Source organism: Mastacembelus armatus, chromosome 23 (genome assembly GCF_900324485.2).
Source record: "Mastacembelus armatus chromosome 23, fMasArm1.2, whole genome shotgun sequence".
NCBI lineage: Eukaryota > Metazoa > Chordata > Actinopteri > Synbranchiformes > Mastacembelidae > Mastacembelus > Mastacembelus armatus.
This window is the reverse complement of record NC_046655.1, coordinates 3,501,495-3,518,715: the sequence shown is the minus strand read 5'-3', so window position 1 is coordinate 3,518,715 and position 17,221 is coordinate 3,501,495. Positions and strand designations below refer to the sequence as shown.

At 40.2% G+C, this 17,221-nt stretch overlaps 1 protein-coding gene across 8 annotated transcripts in view; it reads left to right on the top strand.

Moving 5' to 3' along the window:
* osbpl8 (oxysterol binding protein-like 8) overlaps positions 1–16,542 on the top strand; it is a 58,222-nt gene extending 41,680 nt beyond the window's left edge. For 6 of the 8 annotated variants that reach the window (XM_026326522.1, XM_026326526.1, XM_026326521.1 and 3 more), the window contains 20 exons: positions 1,992–2,065; positions 3,344–3,424; positions 3,669–3,770; positions 4,053–4,256; positions 5,033–5,117; positions 5,622–5,784; positions 5,877–6,102; positions 6,653–6,837; positions 7,020–7,101; positions 7,208–7,306; positions 7,483–7,579; positions 7,717–7,815; positions 7,904–8,001; positions 8,879–8,968; positions 9,367–9,503; positions 9,641–9,826; positions 10,495–10,648; positions 12,292–12,394; positions 12,600–12,705; positions 12,786–16,542. In XM_026326522.1, the coding sequence (XP_026182307.1) occupies positions 1,992–2,065; positions 3,344–3,424; positions 3,669–3,770; positions 4,053–4,256; positions 5,033–5,117; positions 5,622–5,784; positions 5,877–6,102; positions 6,653–6,837; positions 7,020–7,101; positions 7,208–7,306; positions 7,483–7,579; positions 7,717–7,815; positions 7,904–8,001; positions 8,879–8,968; positions 9,367–9,503; positions 9,641–9,826; positions 10,495–10,648; positions 12,292–12,394; positions 12,600–12,705; positions 12,786–12,915 (2,501 nt within the window). In that variant the 3' untranslated portion in view covers positions 12,916–16,542. The remainder of the gene's footprint in view (positions 1–1,991; positions 2,066–3,343; positions 3,425–3,668; positions 3,771–4,052; positions 4,257–5,032; positions 5,118–5,621; positions 5,785–5,876; positions 6,103–6,652; positions 6,838–7,019; positions 7,102–7,207; positions 7,307–7,482; positions 7,580–7,716; positions 7,816–7,903; positions 8,002–8,878; positions 8,969–9,366; positions 9,504–9,640; positions 9,827–10,494; positions 10,649–12,291; positions 12,395–12,599; positions 12,706–12,785) is intronic. The other 2 variants (XM_026326524.1, XM_026326528.1) reach the window with 1 other exon arrangement.
* The last annotated feature ends 679 nt before the right edge of the window (positions 16,543–17,221 follow it).

Here is a 17,221-nt window from a genome sequence, read left to right as displayed (position 1 = left end):
CATGAGTTATTAAGCCTCTTGTGGCTTGCATTTGGTTGAATTGCCCCTGAGTTGTTCTCCAGATGTGGTTGGCATGGAGATGTGCCTGTCAAGTGGGCACAGATGGTCTGCTGGGATATGGAATGTACCACTGAACCTAGATCTGCCTTAAAAATAAGTCAATACGAAAAGAAAGGAAAGGACCATTGCATGTCCTCATTCTTTGGTATACATCATTGCAGTTACTTAAACTGAGCTTTGAATATTTGAAGCTAACACTGTGGTTCTGGTGTTACATAAAAAAGATTCCTGTGTTCTCATTTTGATTTCATGCATACAGGTTTGGCATAGAAAAGAAGTGGGACCTTGCATATTATTTGCTTTGTTTAGTATGTTCATGCAATCATTCACTTGCCCCACAGGTTTCTTTATGAACACATAATGCACACCCCACTAGCAAGCAACCATGTGTGTTGGATGCAAATGAGATAGCAGGGCAAATGAGGCCAGTTGACAAAAAGAGACTAAGACATTTCTGCATAAAACCATTCCTGGAATGCACCAAGCTTCACATAGTTATAGAGGTTGTGTTGTGTCTCGTCTGCAGGACAGGATTAAAGCATACAGCAAGAATGCATAAAATTAAGGCCTGTTTTGCCATACAACATGGTTTGTTGAAACAGGTGGCTGCTCAAATAAGATGAGGCTCTTTTCCTCATTTGGTGATGAAACACAACTGCAGTGAATTCAGTCTCATGGTTGTATACCAATGGACTGTGGATGGCAGACGGAAGCTATAAAATATTTACACAGTCTCTCTCACCTTGAGAACACTAATGTCACCAACTGTTGGTATCTCAGTGGGAAATTTATTGCTGCTGTTGGACTGACTCATAAAGCTTACACTCATTCATGTCTTACTGCACCAAATTTTTTCTTTGTTTATTTTCCACATTCATACTTATCAAAACAGAGAATCCCCCTTACCAGCCAACGTATCTAACTTCTGAGCTCAGTTCATATTATCACTTGCAGCAGGTGCCAGCTTGCTGCATCCAGATTTTGTGGTTTGCTTCCAGTTGCTGTGAAGGACAGCATGCTGCCGTGACTGATATGCATTGGGATTCCAGCTGGCTTCTCATACATTTGGCCTTTTGAGCCCTGCGAGTGTTTTCAAACACATTTGATTTCCAATGACTAATTACTCCTGATCTAGCCAAGGAGAACCGCAAGAATATCAAAAGCAACAATAACACAACTATCACCATATTGGGGCTGCGACAAATCATTATTTTCATCAATATGTTTTTTTTTTTACATCAAAACTAAATCATAACAAAAATAAAGATACAATAAAGAATATTTCCACATGTTCTGAGACATGAGACAGTTAAAAGCTACCTTGTTAAGTGGACCTTAATTAATTATTTTCAATTAATTTCCTTTTAATTCGTTAGCTGATTGTTTCAGCTCTACACTCATTAAAACTGTTTGCCATTAAAGATGAGCATACATGCTGAGCTGTCTTACCTTGTACTATGTATTTTTTTTCTTCTATCCACCAACCTCACCATAAAATTCAAGGCACATAAATTTTCCATATGACAGACCCTGGGGTGTTTCATTATTTAAGTTCTTCATTTGTACATCTCCACGTACAAAAACAATTGCTGTCCCTCACAGTTCAAGTGGCTGGATAATATTTTCAGAATCACTGATGTTTATTTATCTACCTTATACAGGCTGTCTGATTCATTCCAAACAACATGGTGCCAGGTCGATATTTGCACTGACTCACAAAGACATGGTGGTACAAATTCAGTGTACACACAAGCCCAGGCTAACTGCCACAGTAGCAGCCCACAGTTACACTGCCCTTTCAGTAAGGCTGTAATAATGAAAAGTTGTTTCAGAGGGACCAGCCTGAATCCACAGATACATGGTAGTCTCCTGGAATGAAACTGTCTTCCTAATTGACTGAGAATGTCCTTATGGTGTTGTCTTTGTTATAGGTTTTGAGAGAGGGAAGGAGGACCTCTTGCCTTTGCCTTTGAAAGAGGACTCACATTCCATATCTAAGAGCAAGGTAAGAAGCTTCACAGAGTCTCTGTAATATGACCGGTGAGTAGGAACGATTGGGTTCTTTGGTGTTGTAATGGAACCAGAGGATAAGGGAATGAGTGCACTTTCTCTTTTTGCCAGTCTTGCCTGCAGCATCACAAATTATGTGATGACTCACACACCCTATACACTACACATCAAAGATTTATCAGCTAGAAAAAAACAAGAAAAAAACTTCTTTTTTTTGAAGTGAGCTCTGTGCAGGAGGCTCCATGGATTTTGTCTGTCAAGGTCCACTTCAAATATGTTTGTCAGTGAAAGTGTTGGTGTCTGAGACTTCCTCACAATCACAACAGAGAGGCATGCATCAGACAGGAAATTAAAACTGTGTTTTAGGATAGAGATATACTGTATGTCAGGATGATGACTTCAGAAAGCTCTCTTACCAACAAGGCTTCAGAAATCAAGACAAGATTTTGATGAGTCTTTTTCTATGGACTTCAGTTATTCTTTAGCTTTAGCGATCAAGAATGTGAATGATTAAAAGCAGAACTGAGCCTTAGCTGGTTTCATTAAACTTCACAGGAATCAGTGCAGTCTCAGCCAAAGTAAACTCTGGAAGGGTTGTGAATAGTAGATGGATTTGAAATAGAAGATTTCAGCTTCAGAGCTTGTTATCATGTACTTTCACTCCTGCCTGTGGGCATTTAAGGCCTTAAGTAGCCCTGCTTTAGGATCCCTACACATCCCTGTCTTTCTCTCCACTCTAAATCACTCCAACTGGCTTGAGAAGAGAGCTGGCAGAGACACACCTACACTGGCATTTATAGGCTTCATTCCACCAGCTAATCTAAGTTTGGGCCACTAGGGATGTAAACAGGCTTTGGGTGGGAAGAAAATAATCACCTCTAGGTGCTGTTTTCTTTGCTAATGTAATTTCTAAAAATCTAATATAATGCCTTTGTTTTGGTCACTATATTACCACAAATTATATCAGCTCAATCACATTTGTTATTAAGTGGGCTTAGATTGCATTTAGTCATTAAGGGGACAATGAGCGATTTTGAGTGCATCAGTAAAGCAAACAGATGACTAAATACCCTGCACACCCCCAAAGACCCAAATCCTCACGAAAAAGCTTTGGTTTAATCATCAGACATGTATGTGAATAAATGATGCAGATATATTTACTATGTGAAGATCATAAGGTGTAGGGAAATGCTGATACTGATGCCTTTAGAAATTATTGTGTTATAATTTTTATGCCAATAAGCCCTTCTCTTTTCCTCTTCTATATTTACAGTCTGAAACAAAACTGTACAATGGATCAGACAAGGATGTGTCAGCGTCTGGAGGAAAGCTCACCAAGAAAGAGTCCCTCAAGGTAAATTAGGTTTCAGTCAGCTTAGGTCTTGTGTATGTGGACACTAGTTCTTAAGACGGGCATTATGAATCTTAGAAATAGCCTTACACTGGAGAGTGATACATCTAATCTAATTCTAAGTGTGAATGCGTCTTACTATTTTCCACAAATGGCAAAAAGTGCGGAAAAAAGGTGTGGAATATTATAAATCACAGTTGTACAGATGGATGTTCTAAGCATCGACTATGTTCCGTGCCCACTGCAGGTGCAGAAGAAAAACTACAGGGAGGAAAAGAAGAGAGCAACCAAGGAGCTGCTCAGCACTATCACCGACCCCTCTGTCATTGTCATGGCCGACTGGCTAAAGGTGGGTTCACTTTGTTTTGTATTCAAGAATGTTGAAATTTACACACCATATAACAGCCCATATAAAATGTGAGTGAGAGGTTAGATTTAAGGTAGAATTAAATGGCTAAACATGAATAAAAACAGTTTAATGAAAATCTTTTATTTGTATAGAAGTGCATCTAGTGTATTTGTGCATTGTACAGCCAATTGTTGTACAGTTGTTTCAAACTGTTTTAGCATTGGTTTGCCTAACTTTTATTTAACTTATAAAGGCATTCATGTTTTTATGTTTCTCCTCTAGATCCGCGGCACCCTGAAGAGTTGGACCAAGCTTTGGTGTGTGCTGAAACCAGGCGTCCTGCTCATCTATAAAACCCACAAAAACGGCCAGTGGGTAGGAACAGTGCTGCTCAACGCCTGCGAGCTTATTGAGAGACCCTCCAAGAAGGACGGCTTTTGCTTCAAGCTCTTCCACCCCCTGGAGCAGTCCATCTGGGCCGTCAAGGTCAGAATATTCCTTAGCACAGACCTCACACCAATTAGAGATACTTTGGAAAGTCATGTAAAATGGGATAAAATTCCCCATTAAGTGAAAATCTTGAGGTGTATCATGGTTTGTTATGAATGGTTTAAATATGGGTGCAGCCTTTTTTACTCTCCAGTGATGAACACAAACCAATAATCTGAAAAGGGTGTTGCATTAAAAACTAAATCCTGCAGTTAAAAGAAACAGTTAAACAAGTGGGGATGTTTTAACTGTATAATTAAGACTTTGTCTTTGCTTAATGTATGACAGACAAGGAAAATTATACATTCAGCCAACCAGTTTGGCAGTGCACATCTTCCATTTGTCCTGTGTTTTCAGCTCTGTCCACTCCAACTGTGATTTGGTATTCATCGCGGACCTCACATTTCAAGTGTTGTGCACTGTGAAAAGGCTTGAATCACAATTAGCGGTCTGTGTTTTAGATTATGGCGTTCCTACTCTCCCCATCAGCCTCATCACTGTTGAAATAAACACTTCACTCACTGAGCTTCTGTCCCCTCTGTCTCCTCTCATGGCTCATTTGCATAATGACATATCATAGTCTAGAGTTCCTCTGTTTGCATGTATAAATGTTTAAACACTGAATAAAATAATACAAAAACTGTGGGTAATATGATGAAGATCTATCTCAGTGGGAAATGAGACAGATTAAACTGAATAATGTAGTAATCAAAAATTATTCAAAATAATAACCCTAACTAAAACATGAACCATTTATTTCTTATTCCTGACAGGGTCCTAAAGGAGAAGCAGTAGGATCCATCACACAACCATTACCCAGCAGTCACCTCATCTTCCGTGCTGCCTCTGAGTCTGATGGTAAGGGACAGGCTGTTATTCACACTTGAGCTATTTGTCTTTTATTTGTATTTCCATAAGTTGCTGTCATGATGGTATCAACTTCATAAAGTGATGTTATCAGTTCAGCACTCCATATACTGTCAGTGTGCTGTCTTTTGGAAATTACACTAATGTTTGTTCTTCAACCCATTTTGTTACCTTCTGGTCTGTGTGTCTGAAAATCCTAGTGTGTTTTTACAGCTGCTGTTTTCAGCCACTACCCACCACTCTGTGTCTCTGTCCATGGTGCTGAAAGATCCACTCTTCCTCAGTTTTTCAGTCTCTCTCCTTGGTGCTAGAACTACCTACTACACATTATTTATTGTCTACGCTGGTTATTTGCAAATGTGTAAAAATGTATGTAAAGTCTAAATGCAGAGAAAAACAGGTTTTATCATAGACCAAATCCTTAAAGTCATCATCAGAACAAACAACTCACATGATTTTCTGCAGTTTGTTGATGGAATTAAGTCTCTTTCTCAGGTCGGTGCTGGATGGATGCTTTAGAGCTTGCCCTGAAGTGCTCCAGTCTGCTGAAGAGGACCATGATCCGAGAGGGCAAAGACGACATGAGCACAGTAGCCGGTGGAGAACACTCTATTAACTTCTACAGCCTCCTCCGAGCCCACAACATGCATGGTTTCCAGTGAGTAGAAAAGCAGAACAGATTCCACTTAAATCTTAAACTGCCTACTTTTTTCCAAAAGTCCCATTGTTGTTTTGCCTTTCTTCCTCCAGGTTTAATGACAGTGACCATTTGAAGGACCCAGACCTGTACTCAGACAAGTCAGACCGGGAGGGAGAGCAAGACCATGAGGAGTCAGACCCAGAAGCCATAGAGAAGAGTGAGGAGAGTGACAGTGACACGTCAGAGCGCCAAGATGATTCGTATATTGATCTCGATCCTAATGAACATCTGCTGGAAACCCTGTACCTGGAGCAGTCACACGAGGAACTGGGAGAGGTAGGAGGGAATTGTAGCTCAAGTGTGATTACTGCATTATGATATGTTGATGTCTGTATGTTGATGTCTGTATTTCCAGCAACCATTTTTATCTTGAGCAACCATTTTTATCTTGAGCATGATTTAAAACTTTAGCTGTGGGCTTTTTTGTTTTTTGTTTGTCATAATGAGGAGAAATTAGAATGTTCCTCTGCTGGGGCAATTAAGGAAGCTGTGACACTGACAGCCTATGATCACAGAGTGTGCCGGTTGGTGTGTGGGTGTCCACAAGGCATGGTGGTGGTATGACGACTGGTGTGAAAGTGTTAATATGCATTTCCATACCAAATCTGAGTTTGAGACCTCACTGATGCTGAGGCTAAATGTTTATAGTTAGGAGCTAATCAAAGGCCACCTTTGCACACTTGTTGCTCACATGACACAAAAGAATTAGATGTTTTTGGGATTCTTTGTGTAAAAGGAGTGAGTGAATTGTAAGATGTCTGCAGTATTAATGCAAAAAATAAAGATTGTATGACTTGTCTGTTATTTTGTGCATTTCCCTCTCCAGGCTGGTGAGGCTGCCCAGACAGAGACGGTATCAGAGGAGAATAAATCTCTCATCTGGACTCTGCTCAAGCAGGTGCGACCTGGCATGGACCTGTCCAAGGTGGTGCTGCCCACCTTCATCTTGGAACCACGGTCTTTCCTGGACAAACTCTCAGACTACTACTACCACGCAGACTTCCTGTCAGAGTGAGCCCAACCTTTTTATTAGCCATAAGTCCACTTGTTTTCTGCATTTAGATTTCTATAAGTAAGAACCCCTTTGGCCTTGTGCGCTCTCTCTGCTTGTACAAAAATCCACAGCTGCTGATATAACAAAGAAAACTTACCGTAATTTCAAGGGATCCAAATAGTGTGTATTTTATTCTCAGGGCTGCAATCGAAGAGAATGCTTACAACCGAATGAAGAAGGTGGTGAAGTGGTACATCTCTGGATTTTACAAAAAGCCAAAGGTCAGCAAAATAAATACATCTATGTGACTGTATGTTAATGATGCATAGAGTATACACACTGCACAGTATTACACAGAAATCAGGGTTTTTTAAAAATTTTCCACAGGGGTTGAAGAAGCCCTACAATCCCATCATTGGAGAGACCTTCCGCTGCATGTGGCTCCACCCAAAGACCAACAGCAAGACTTTCTACATCGCAGAACAGGTAACAGCAGCTCTTTATTCACACGCAGAATGACAAAGCCTGATTAATACCAGCTCACTGCTTGGTCGCTGCTATGTGTAGCAGATGGATACATCTTTAGCTGATGGTTGTTGTTCACTTACTGAATATATCTGCATCATTAGGATTCAAATTCAGTCAGTTGATCTGCTTTTCAGGTATCCCATCATCCTCCAGTGTCAGCCTTTTATGTTAGCAACAGGAAGGATGGATTCTGCCTCAGTGGCAGCATCCTCGCCAAGTCCAAGTTCTATGGTACAAACACACACACCACTAAAATCTCATTATTGTCACCCACAGTCTTATGGGTAATGAAAATATGCTTATATTCATTCAGCTGTGGGTTCTTTGCTGTTCTAGCTGCTGACCACTGTACATTGTTTACATTGCAGGAAACTCTCTGTCTGCCATATTAGACGGGGAGGCTCGGCTCACTTTTCTCAACCGTGGAGAGGATTACGTGATGAACATGCCCTACGCCCACTGTAAAGGTCAGAGATCATCCTTCTCAGCATGCATCTGAGCTTTACAGTTATCTGTGCTGACACAAATTTCCTCTGGTGCTTGTTCATCTGGTAGGCATCCTGTATGGCACCATGACCCTGGAGCTGGGTGGCCAGATCACCATTGCATGTGAGAAAACAGGCTACAGCGCTCAGCTTGAGTTCAGACTAAAGGTATGGCAGTGTTTTCTAGTTAGCTCCTACAAGAGCAGAACATAACCTCTGTCTTTCAGCTGTGCCAGGAAAATACACAGCTGTCCTCGAATAAATGTATGATGCAATACTTTCAGTATAAAAACAAAAAAATGACTTTTCTGACTGTCTCACTCTCCACCACCATCACCAACTCTACCCAATTCCACTCCTTCCCCCTCAAAAAACATCCTACCCCATCCTGAATACCATGATTGATCACCAAACACGTTACTTCACCATGAACTAGCGACAGGTACATGTCTAAGAGTAGAAGCAGGGGAGTCAACAGATTTCCATTTGAAATACCATTTACAATATTTTAACACTTAGACTGAAATAATAATTCAGTTATTTTTTTAAATACAAAAAAAATCCACTTAATAGAATTGTTGTCATTTTCACCCTGTGGTGCTGTATGAACAGAATGATTGATTGCCCATGCTGTCTTACTGTCATTGGTTGTTAATATGGTCCAAGTAATTTTTAAAATTGTTGTATTTTGCTGTTATTAAAACATTGAACAATGAAGAGCCAGAACACAATGAAGCAAAACATATTATTTGTTTTAACATACAATGGACACACATGCAGATAAAATGAGACATTCATTTTTTTCCCTCAACAGTAATTGCAGCAAATAAACAATGTGCACACGATATCTTCTCCCTTCCCGTCTAAAATCCTCCCTTGTGTGCTCTTTTCCATCAATTCCTGCCCCATTATCTTTTCTCTCGTCTTTTTTTCCTGCTCTTTACTCATCTGCCCTTTCCTCTTCCCCAATCATTCCTCCTCTGCCCTTTCTTCCTCCTCTCCTTTCCCATCATTGCTCCTCCTTTCTCTTTCTTCTCTCCTCCAGCCATTCCTGGGCAGCTGTGACAGTGTCAATCAGATCTCAGGAAAAATCAAGCTAGGGAAGGAGGTGTTAGCTACGCTAGAAGGACACTGGGTAAGACAGTTTTTTATGTACTACTCATATGTTACTATAGGAAATAATCACTCCTGTGTGTCACAACAGGGGCCGCATTATGGAAAGAGTTTTTATTACTTCCCTTATTCTTTCCTACTTCTTTTTTCTTCTAGTCAGTGAGTTAGGTGTTGTGACTAAAACCTCATTCTGAAATATGTGGGAGTCATATATTTACAGCTGTGCTGTGCTGTGTTGTACCTTTTTAGAGCAGTAAAGCTGCCATTCTTTGACGGTGATGTTGCTTTGCCCTCACAAAGTTTATGGTAGCAGTTGCCTTCTGAGCACAGTATTAAGAGATTTGAAGAGAATGATGGAAGAGAAAGAGATGCTTGGGTAGAATCTGTCTTTAATGAGAAACTTTGGCTCTGCACTCACAGGACAGCGAAATCTTCATCAGTGACAAGAAGACAGGGACGGTGGACACTTTCTGGAACCCAACATCAGACCTGAGACAGAGTCGACTGACCCGCTGCACCGTCTCCTCCGAGGAGCAAGGAGAGTGTGAATCAGAAAGGTAGGCTGTATATATATATTTACTGGTATAGATCTGAACATTATAGTAAAATACACATTCATGACAGTATGTTTTAATCATACACATACATTTTTGTCTAAACTAACCTTGATGGCCTTGTCCTCTCTGTCCATCAGATTGTGGCAGCATGTGACCCGGGCCATCAATAACAAGGACCAGACTGAGGCCACCAATGAGAAGTTCATCCTGGAGGAAGCTCAGAGGAAGTCAGCGCGTGAACGCAAAGCCAAATGTGAGGAGTGGATTCCCGCTCTGTTCGAGCAGGACCCTGTTACCGGGGAATGGCATTACAGATATGCTGAGTGAGTGATGGTTCCCCCCGAAGTCACATTTGCAACAATAACAAAACAGTCTTTTACCGAGTGAAAACTGGTTCAGCTGTATGATTGCATAGTCAACTATGATAATGATTTTTTTAGAGCCCTTAAATTTAGTTACTAAATAATTGTGGCCAAGATAAAATATACAGTACAGCTCATTTTAAAAATAAACTGTTATGCACAATAACCAAATGGAGGCACTGTTTCTAAATGACCACAAACACATATTTGGCTATGGGTAGAGGTATGAGCTGATATATTTTGTGTGTTTTGCTAATATCATCATGAGCTGTTTAGAAAGCATTAATGTTACAGCTGCTTCTATTACTATCTGTTATGCTCTATTTCAAAGCTTGGTCCAGTTGATATCTAAGCCTTCATATTATAATGACCTTTGTGGCACAGTGCCATCTACTGCTGACTTTGTGGAACAGCAATGGAGTTCCAGCACTCCATCAGACCTTAGTTTGTACTTCTTGACTTCATATTCATTTGGCATTCATCTTTTTCTATCAGACACTATTTTTAAAAAATTTTTTATTAATATATTTCTGTCTTTCAGTCACCTTCTCTCTTCTCCCATGCTTCACTTAAGTCTGTCTCACTGTTTTCCCTTCTTTTTTCCTCTCTTCATTTGGCTCCCTCCCCAGCACGAGGCCCTGGGATCCACTCAATGATCTGATCCAGTTTGAGAAAGATGGCTGTATCCAGACCAAGGTCCGCCACCGCACCCCCATGGTACGTTCTGGCAGTCTTATTAGTCTGAGTAACCAGGGGCCACGGAGGGACAATTGCAAGTGCCAGGTAGGTCATCCCAATCGGAAACCGTCAGCCACATTCCACGCCGTCATCGCTTTGCTGCCACCGCCATCACTGGCTCCACTCCTCTTGTATCTTTCTACCTCTGTTTTTACTTTTCTTGGTCTGCCACTTGTTGTTCTCGCTGGGAGGAAAGTGCATGTCAAACTGCATGCTAAAGTAGCAACTTGCCTGTTGTTAGTTAAATAACTACAGTCAGGCAGGCTGTTTAACCCAGCAGACCTTCAGTTTGCCTTTTAGGTAAAAAAAAAAAAAGCTTTCTTTTTTAAATGAGGCAGAATGTATATCCCTGCAAATCTTAATATTTAATATGAAGTTAGGACCAGACTTAGTGATTTTAAGTGTAATTATTCACATATATTAAAAATGACTGTGACACCATTTGGTATCAGTATAGAGTGTAATGTGACCTCTGTTTTATTGCACTTTAAAAATGGTTTACAGTAATCAGTATTTTTTTATAAAAACAATTATATCAGTACATGTGATGTGAATAAGTTAATAAGCATTTTAGCATCTTCCCTCTGAGTGTTGTAATTTCCTAGCTCTCTTTTTACTATTTTCGATCAGCAGGCAGCTGCAAATGGCCTGGATTGGCACAGAGACAAGGTTAGCTGGTAAACTAATTAGTAAAAAGTATTTTAAGGCCCTTTTGTTATATATTCAAAAAAGGTTTAAAGGTTGCTAATTCCCAAACTGAGCGCACAAATGAGAACAGCTTCATCCATCACATCAACAGATCAACCGCCGTCATCAATGCCTGGTTATTTCAGGGCAGCTGCCATGCCCTCCTCACCCGTCCCCAGTCTTCATTTTCATTTTCTTCATGTCTAAATTGTGTTCACCAGTTGACTCTGAACCTTGACTTCTCTTGGGCTGCTTGTTGTTTTGTGTTATGTCGAGAGGCTAAAGACGGCTGTGCTACAATGGGTGTATTTGCTGTCTTATGTGTCATATTTGTCTGTGTGTGTTTACTGCAACCACCTGCCAAGTGGCTGAGCCAAAGAGGCTTCTCTTAGGTGGATAGATGAAACTTTCAGAAATAAATTTGGTTTGAATTTATCAAACTTTCTCTCTCCTGGGCACCAGCACAGACACTGCCTGTAATATGGTCTCTATATCAGATAGGCACCTGATTGACTGCTCCTCTTACCGCTCCACAAATATGCAGTAACATCCAAATAAACTATTCTCTATTCTCTTGTGAAACAAAATGCACCCTTGTTTCATGCAACCTGAAATCACTTCACCGGAACAAACCGCTTTGCTTAATTCAGTGTATGTGCAGTTTATTATTTTGACCTTCTGGTGTCATCACAGTCTAAAAAAATCCAAGTAATGTAGAAGAACTTGGCATTTTTGGTTCAATTTGAATGCCAGTTCTGAAGCTATCTGGTTTAGTATTTCTGGTGGATGTGACTCAGTAATGTACCAACATGGTTTGTACAGCTGTCATATCTCTGAAAATGGCGGAGAAGTCTTGCGTCCTTCAACCATTTTATAGTGATGTGGATGTGAATAATTCTGTATTTTCTGGTTTGTGTTTTTGAGTTTCTGTACTAGCGTATATGATTCTGTATGTGTGTACTTACAGTATTTGGTGTTTGTGTGTTTCTGTGTATGCAAAGGTAACGGTGCCAAAGAGGAAACACAAGAGTGACAAGCCCAAGAGCCCAGAGAGTGGCTGCTCTTCACCTGAACCCGACCACCAAGACTCCTCCGGCAGCGAACGTAAGACATTAACAACTGGACACCCCTACGAGAAAACAAAATAGATAACAAAATAGAAAACAAACAGATAACAAAATAGTCCAATAAGCAGATTAAATACTTGGCTATCTAAAATCTAAATTTGGGCCTGCTGGTCATCCTAAAAACTGTGTTAAATAGCATTCTGGTTTTGGTGAAACTTCCTGTTGAACACTTTTTGTTGCAGGACACAAAAGCAAACACAACAGTCGGCTGAGGAAAAAAGGAGCAGACCTCAGTGAGCTTCAAAGTGCCATTGACTCCATAAAGCAGACACAGGAGGACATTAACAGGTGAGAAGCACATTAGTTATATGAGTGAGATATGATGCCCGCCTCACCGGCACCCACAGGTAATTTCTGCGTGTCTGCAGGAGCATCAGTGTGCTGCGGAGTCGTGCAGCAAGCCGGGCCGAGGGCAGCTCCTTCCTCCAGCAGCGCGACTACATCATCATTGCATTCCTCATCCTCCTTCAGGTCCTGATTAACTACGTCTTCAAGTAGCAGCCATATCCCACAGAAAGAGTGGTCCCGTTACACACACACACACACACACACACACACACTCTCACTCATTTGCTCACTCCTTTTGCCTCACACTCACTGAACGTTAGAAGTCAGTGAGGCAGTTGGAGACTTGAACTTTTCCAGTCTACAACGGTCTCCAAATCTTCTTCTTCTCTCTTTATTAAATCTAACTACTCACGTCCACAAAAGTGGAGACTTTGACAAAAAAGACTTTTTTTTAAAAAGGAAAACAAACCTCTTATTTATTTTTAACCAGTCCATTCCAAAACTTTGCAGAGGTCCACAGATTTCAAAACAGAGAAGAGGTGGTATAAGGAGAAATAGTTGGTAAGGAGGTGATGGTGTGATGAAGTCTCAGCGCCACTCTGGAGCTCATTGATTTGCCTTGATGTACGAGGTGAACGCAACAGCCATTTTTTAGCTGTTTGTTTTTTTGTTTTTTTTTTTCTGATGGACTGAAACAGTTTATTCACATTTCACCTCAAACAACGGGAACCTTTTAACATGGAGACAAACACCACAACTCAGATGATAACACGGAAACAAAAATACCTTTTAATATTTGTTATTGTTTTGTTTCTTTGAGTGCGTGTCCTTTGGATGGAGATCTGATTAGAACAAAACATGTTGATAAGGGAGAAGAAAAACAAAATGGTCCAAATTGATGTAACTTTTATTTTTTTATTATCAGATACTTTCATACAGGCCATGGTTAATAGACAAGGAAGACAACTCAAGCGATACCGTCAAAACGAACAGAAGATTTAGTTTCTGCTGTACAATAAAACATCATTTTCATACAAAGTCAATGTTTAAAAAAAAAGGCTAGTTAGTTGTTTGACCCATCATTGTATACAGTAGGTAGCAAGTACAGATGGACCTGGTTAGGACCTTAGCCCTATGTAGAGTAACTTGTTTTACGGCACAAATGCACTGGAAATCAGTTGTTTATAAAATCTTCATTTTCATCAGTTCAGCTTTTGAAAAGTGGACCTCACAATAGCTTTACATTTCTGCTCCCTGAGAAACTTCACCAGAGGGTCAAAGTGGATTTTAAGTTTTTTTCCCCATGAACTTCAGTGACCACTGCCCAAGTTTCAGGAGAGTTTGGTGCATGTTAAAATGTTAAGTGTTCTTGGAAAGAAGTTGACTTTAGCAACACATGGATTCACCAAAGCTTGGTGATGTCATATCATTCTTGTCCAGAGTGAGAGAAAAAAAGAGCAACACTGTTATTGTATCTGCCTGTTCAGTACAAATTGAGAGGCAAGACAGTCAGTAAGTGTATTTCTTCAAAATGTAATTTAAATTACAGAGTTCATGGAGTTTGGAAAAAAAACAAAGATGGTCTCCAAATGTAAAAATAGACCCCAGACCAAGCCATGGAAGAGAAAAACCTATACACTCCAAGCAGCTGCTACCTGCAGCACCATCATGGCAGAGGTTGGAGCAGCCAGTCATTCCTTCCAGTGCTTTTGCGCCTCACCTGTTAACCAGGAAAACTAGAGATAGACACTTTAGTAAGTTTCTACTATGAAAACCATGTAAACCATTCCAAATGTACACAAGTACCAGCCAAACTCAGAGTGTAGAGTAGGAGCCTGCCCTATTCACTGTGTAAATATCTAACGGGACGACTTGCTCCACCAACATTTCAACACAAGGTTTGCAATACAAATGCTCTCACACTATGTGCACAAGCCAGTCTTTTCAACCTTGTGTGTGTTTCTGTCCACTGATCTGATACACATGGACTTGCAGTGGGGTGCACATCATAAATGGTTCCAACTGGCCTGAAAATGTTGCTCTTACTCAGCAGTAATTTGCAGCTTTCTTATTTTCTAGTATTGATTGTGATTCCAAGCTGTTGCCTTCCTCTTTGGAAACATGGAAAACATAAATTCTCAGAAATGAGTCTAGTCCCAGCAGTCCAGTTTGTAGTCTGGATAGTGAAGTTAACCTTTAGATGTACGTGTATGTGTTTTTATTGTTAACCAAAGATGAAGGCAGCATAACTGAACCAATACCTGATCTGGCAGCACTTTTTTCAAAAGAGTAATTATTAAATGAGGCCATTCAAAAAGATCCAACCCACCTGTGGACCATGTATGAACTTTGATTTTTGTATCCCTCTTCGTCTGTTAGCCTTGTCAACGTTTACATATCCGAATGCCTCCACCCTCAGCAGACTGTTAAGCGATGAAACCTTTGTAATGCTAACCCAGGTCTAAGAAAAGCCGGTAGCATCGCCAGCTGTACCCCACAAGTTACCCGGCTGGTCCGTGTGTGTCTGTGTATTTTTGTGTCCTCATTGCCTCAGTTGCTGATCTTAGAAAATCCAGATGTTAGAATGTGGAGAACTAAGTATATACCAGTGCCTTCTATAGTCAGACGGTGGTTGGGGCAGATTGTTTAGCAGAGGGTGATAGGAGGATGGCAGAGATGTGGGAGGGGAGGGGGTGTGGAGCCTACAGATGTGACCAGAATCCTAGTCTTAAGGTGCATTAATAATGGGGGACCCATCAGGAAGAAAAACGCTGGCAGTTAAGGAGCTGTGGGGAGCAGTGGGGGCCTGTACCCAGCCTGGGCTGTGTTCATTGTGGAGTGGACATGCCATACCAAGCCTTAGAAACAAGTCTGACTCTGGCTTCACAGCTCACCACCCCACCCAAGCTTCCTGCCTCCCCTCTGAGAGCGTTGCCATAGTAACATGAATGTAGGTTTCTGGATGCTGATTCCTGCCACAGGAGAGAGAATGAGGGAGAGAGACCTCTACTCTCCATTATTTTCCTTGTGTCTCTCTCACTCTCTCACACGTCATATTCTGAGGGAAATAAACATGTCTGCTGTCTGTTGTTGCTGTATCTGAAAAATGATACATTTTATTTATTCCTCTTTTGTATGTGGATATACGTTAAATTTTTCCTGCTTGTAGCATTAGACTACTGTTCTCTTTTAAGTAATCTTCCAGTAATGTTTTTAAGATCACATACAGTTGTTTTTATTCCACTCCTTATTACTTGACATCACACACAATCTATCCTCAACTTGTGCACACTGTCGGTTTCAGCCACACCTTGGCCCCATCCTACACCTGCCCTTTTTCCTATCCAAGTACCTTTACTATATTTATTGTATGTCCAAGGCAACTATAACTTCTTGGAAGTTTATGGTCACATGTAACGTACCACAGAATAAACACAAATAACATTCTGCAGGCTTCTGTCTGAGTTTGGTGTGCTCTACAAGGCATTTTTTATTCGTTCTGTGACATTTTTTTAGATTACCTGGAAAAAAATAGTGTTTCAATTATATGTGTAGCTTTGTAACTGCAAAAAGGTGTAATGTTTAAATCTATGCCAAACATGAAAATGTCATAATTGTTGAAATTACTAAAGTATAAGTAAGATCAAAGTGACTGTGACTGAAAGTTAAAGTCCTTGATCTAAGTAACATCAGAAGAAACAAACAGTGAGAAATACTTGCAAAGGAATAAGATCCATAAAATGCAAATAGATTGAAATTGCCCTTTAATTTAATTTGTTTGGTGTTGTGTACTTGGCTTCAATCTAATCAAATAAACAATCTTTTTTATCTTTTTAATTTTAATTTTAATTTTTTTTATATAACCAGTGATTCTTTTCATATTTGATTTTGATGTGCACTTTGTTTGGGACATGATGTATGATGACTGTAGTCTGATATTTTGTACACACCAGATTTTTTTTTTTTTTAAATTAGGTCATATTGAATATTTGAATGTTAATTTCTGTTTATTTTTGCTGGGCTAAAAGACATGAAAAACAGATACATTTTAATGTATGTAATAGATTAAAATTCATGTACACTCAGTACAGTAAATACAGGCATTATATACTGGTATTTAATTTGACCTCTTAAATGAATGCTTTATTAGTTAAGTTATAAAATCATCAAAGGTGGTCATTTGCAAAATTGTTCAGTGTAATACAGCTCAGCCACCACTAGAGAGGGATATAGAGCCGCCTTCCATCACCAATTGATTTGAGCTGATTAGGTCTGTTGGTGTTACGCCTTGACTCACACACAGACCTGTCCATCCAGCTGGGACCCCCTCAGTCATCTTTACTATGTTATCTAATAATCTAATACTTTTTAGGTATCATGGAGGTTGCACAGGGGAGGCTGCTCTGTTACAGGTTTATTTTGCTCTTATGTTGCCCAAGTCAACAACACCAGCCACCAGAGGTGAAAGTGACTGTGCTGCAGAAAACATTAAGTCACAGAAAAGGGATGTAAGCCT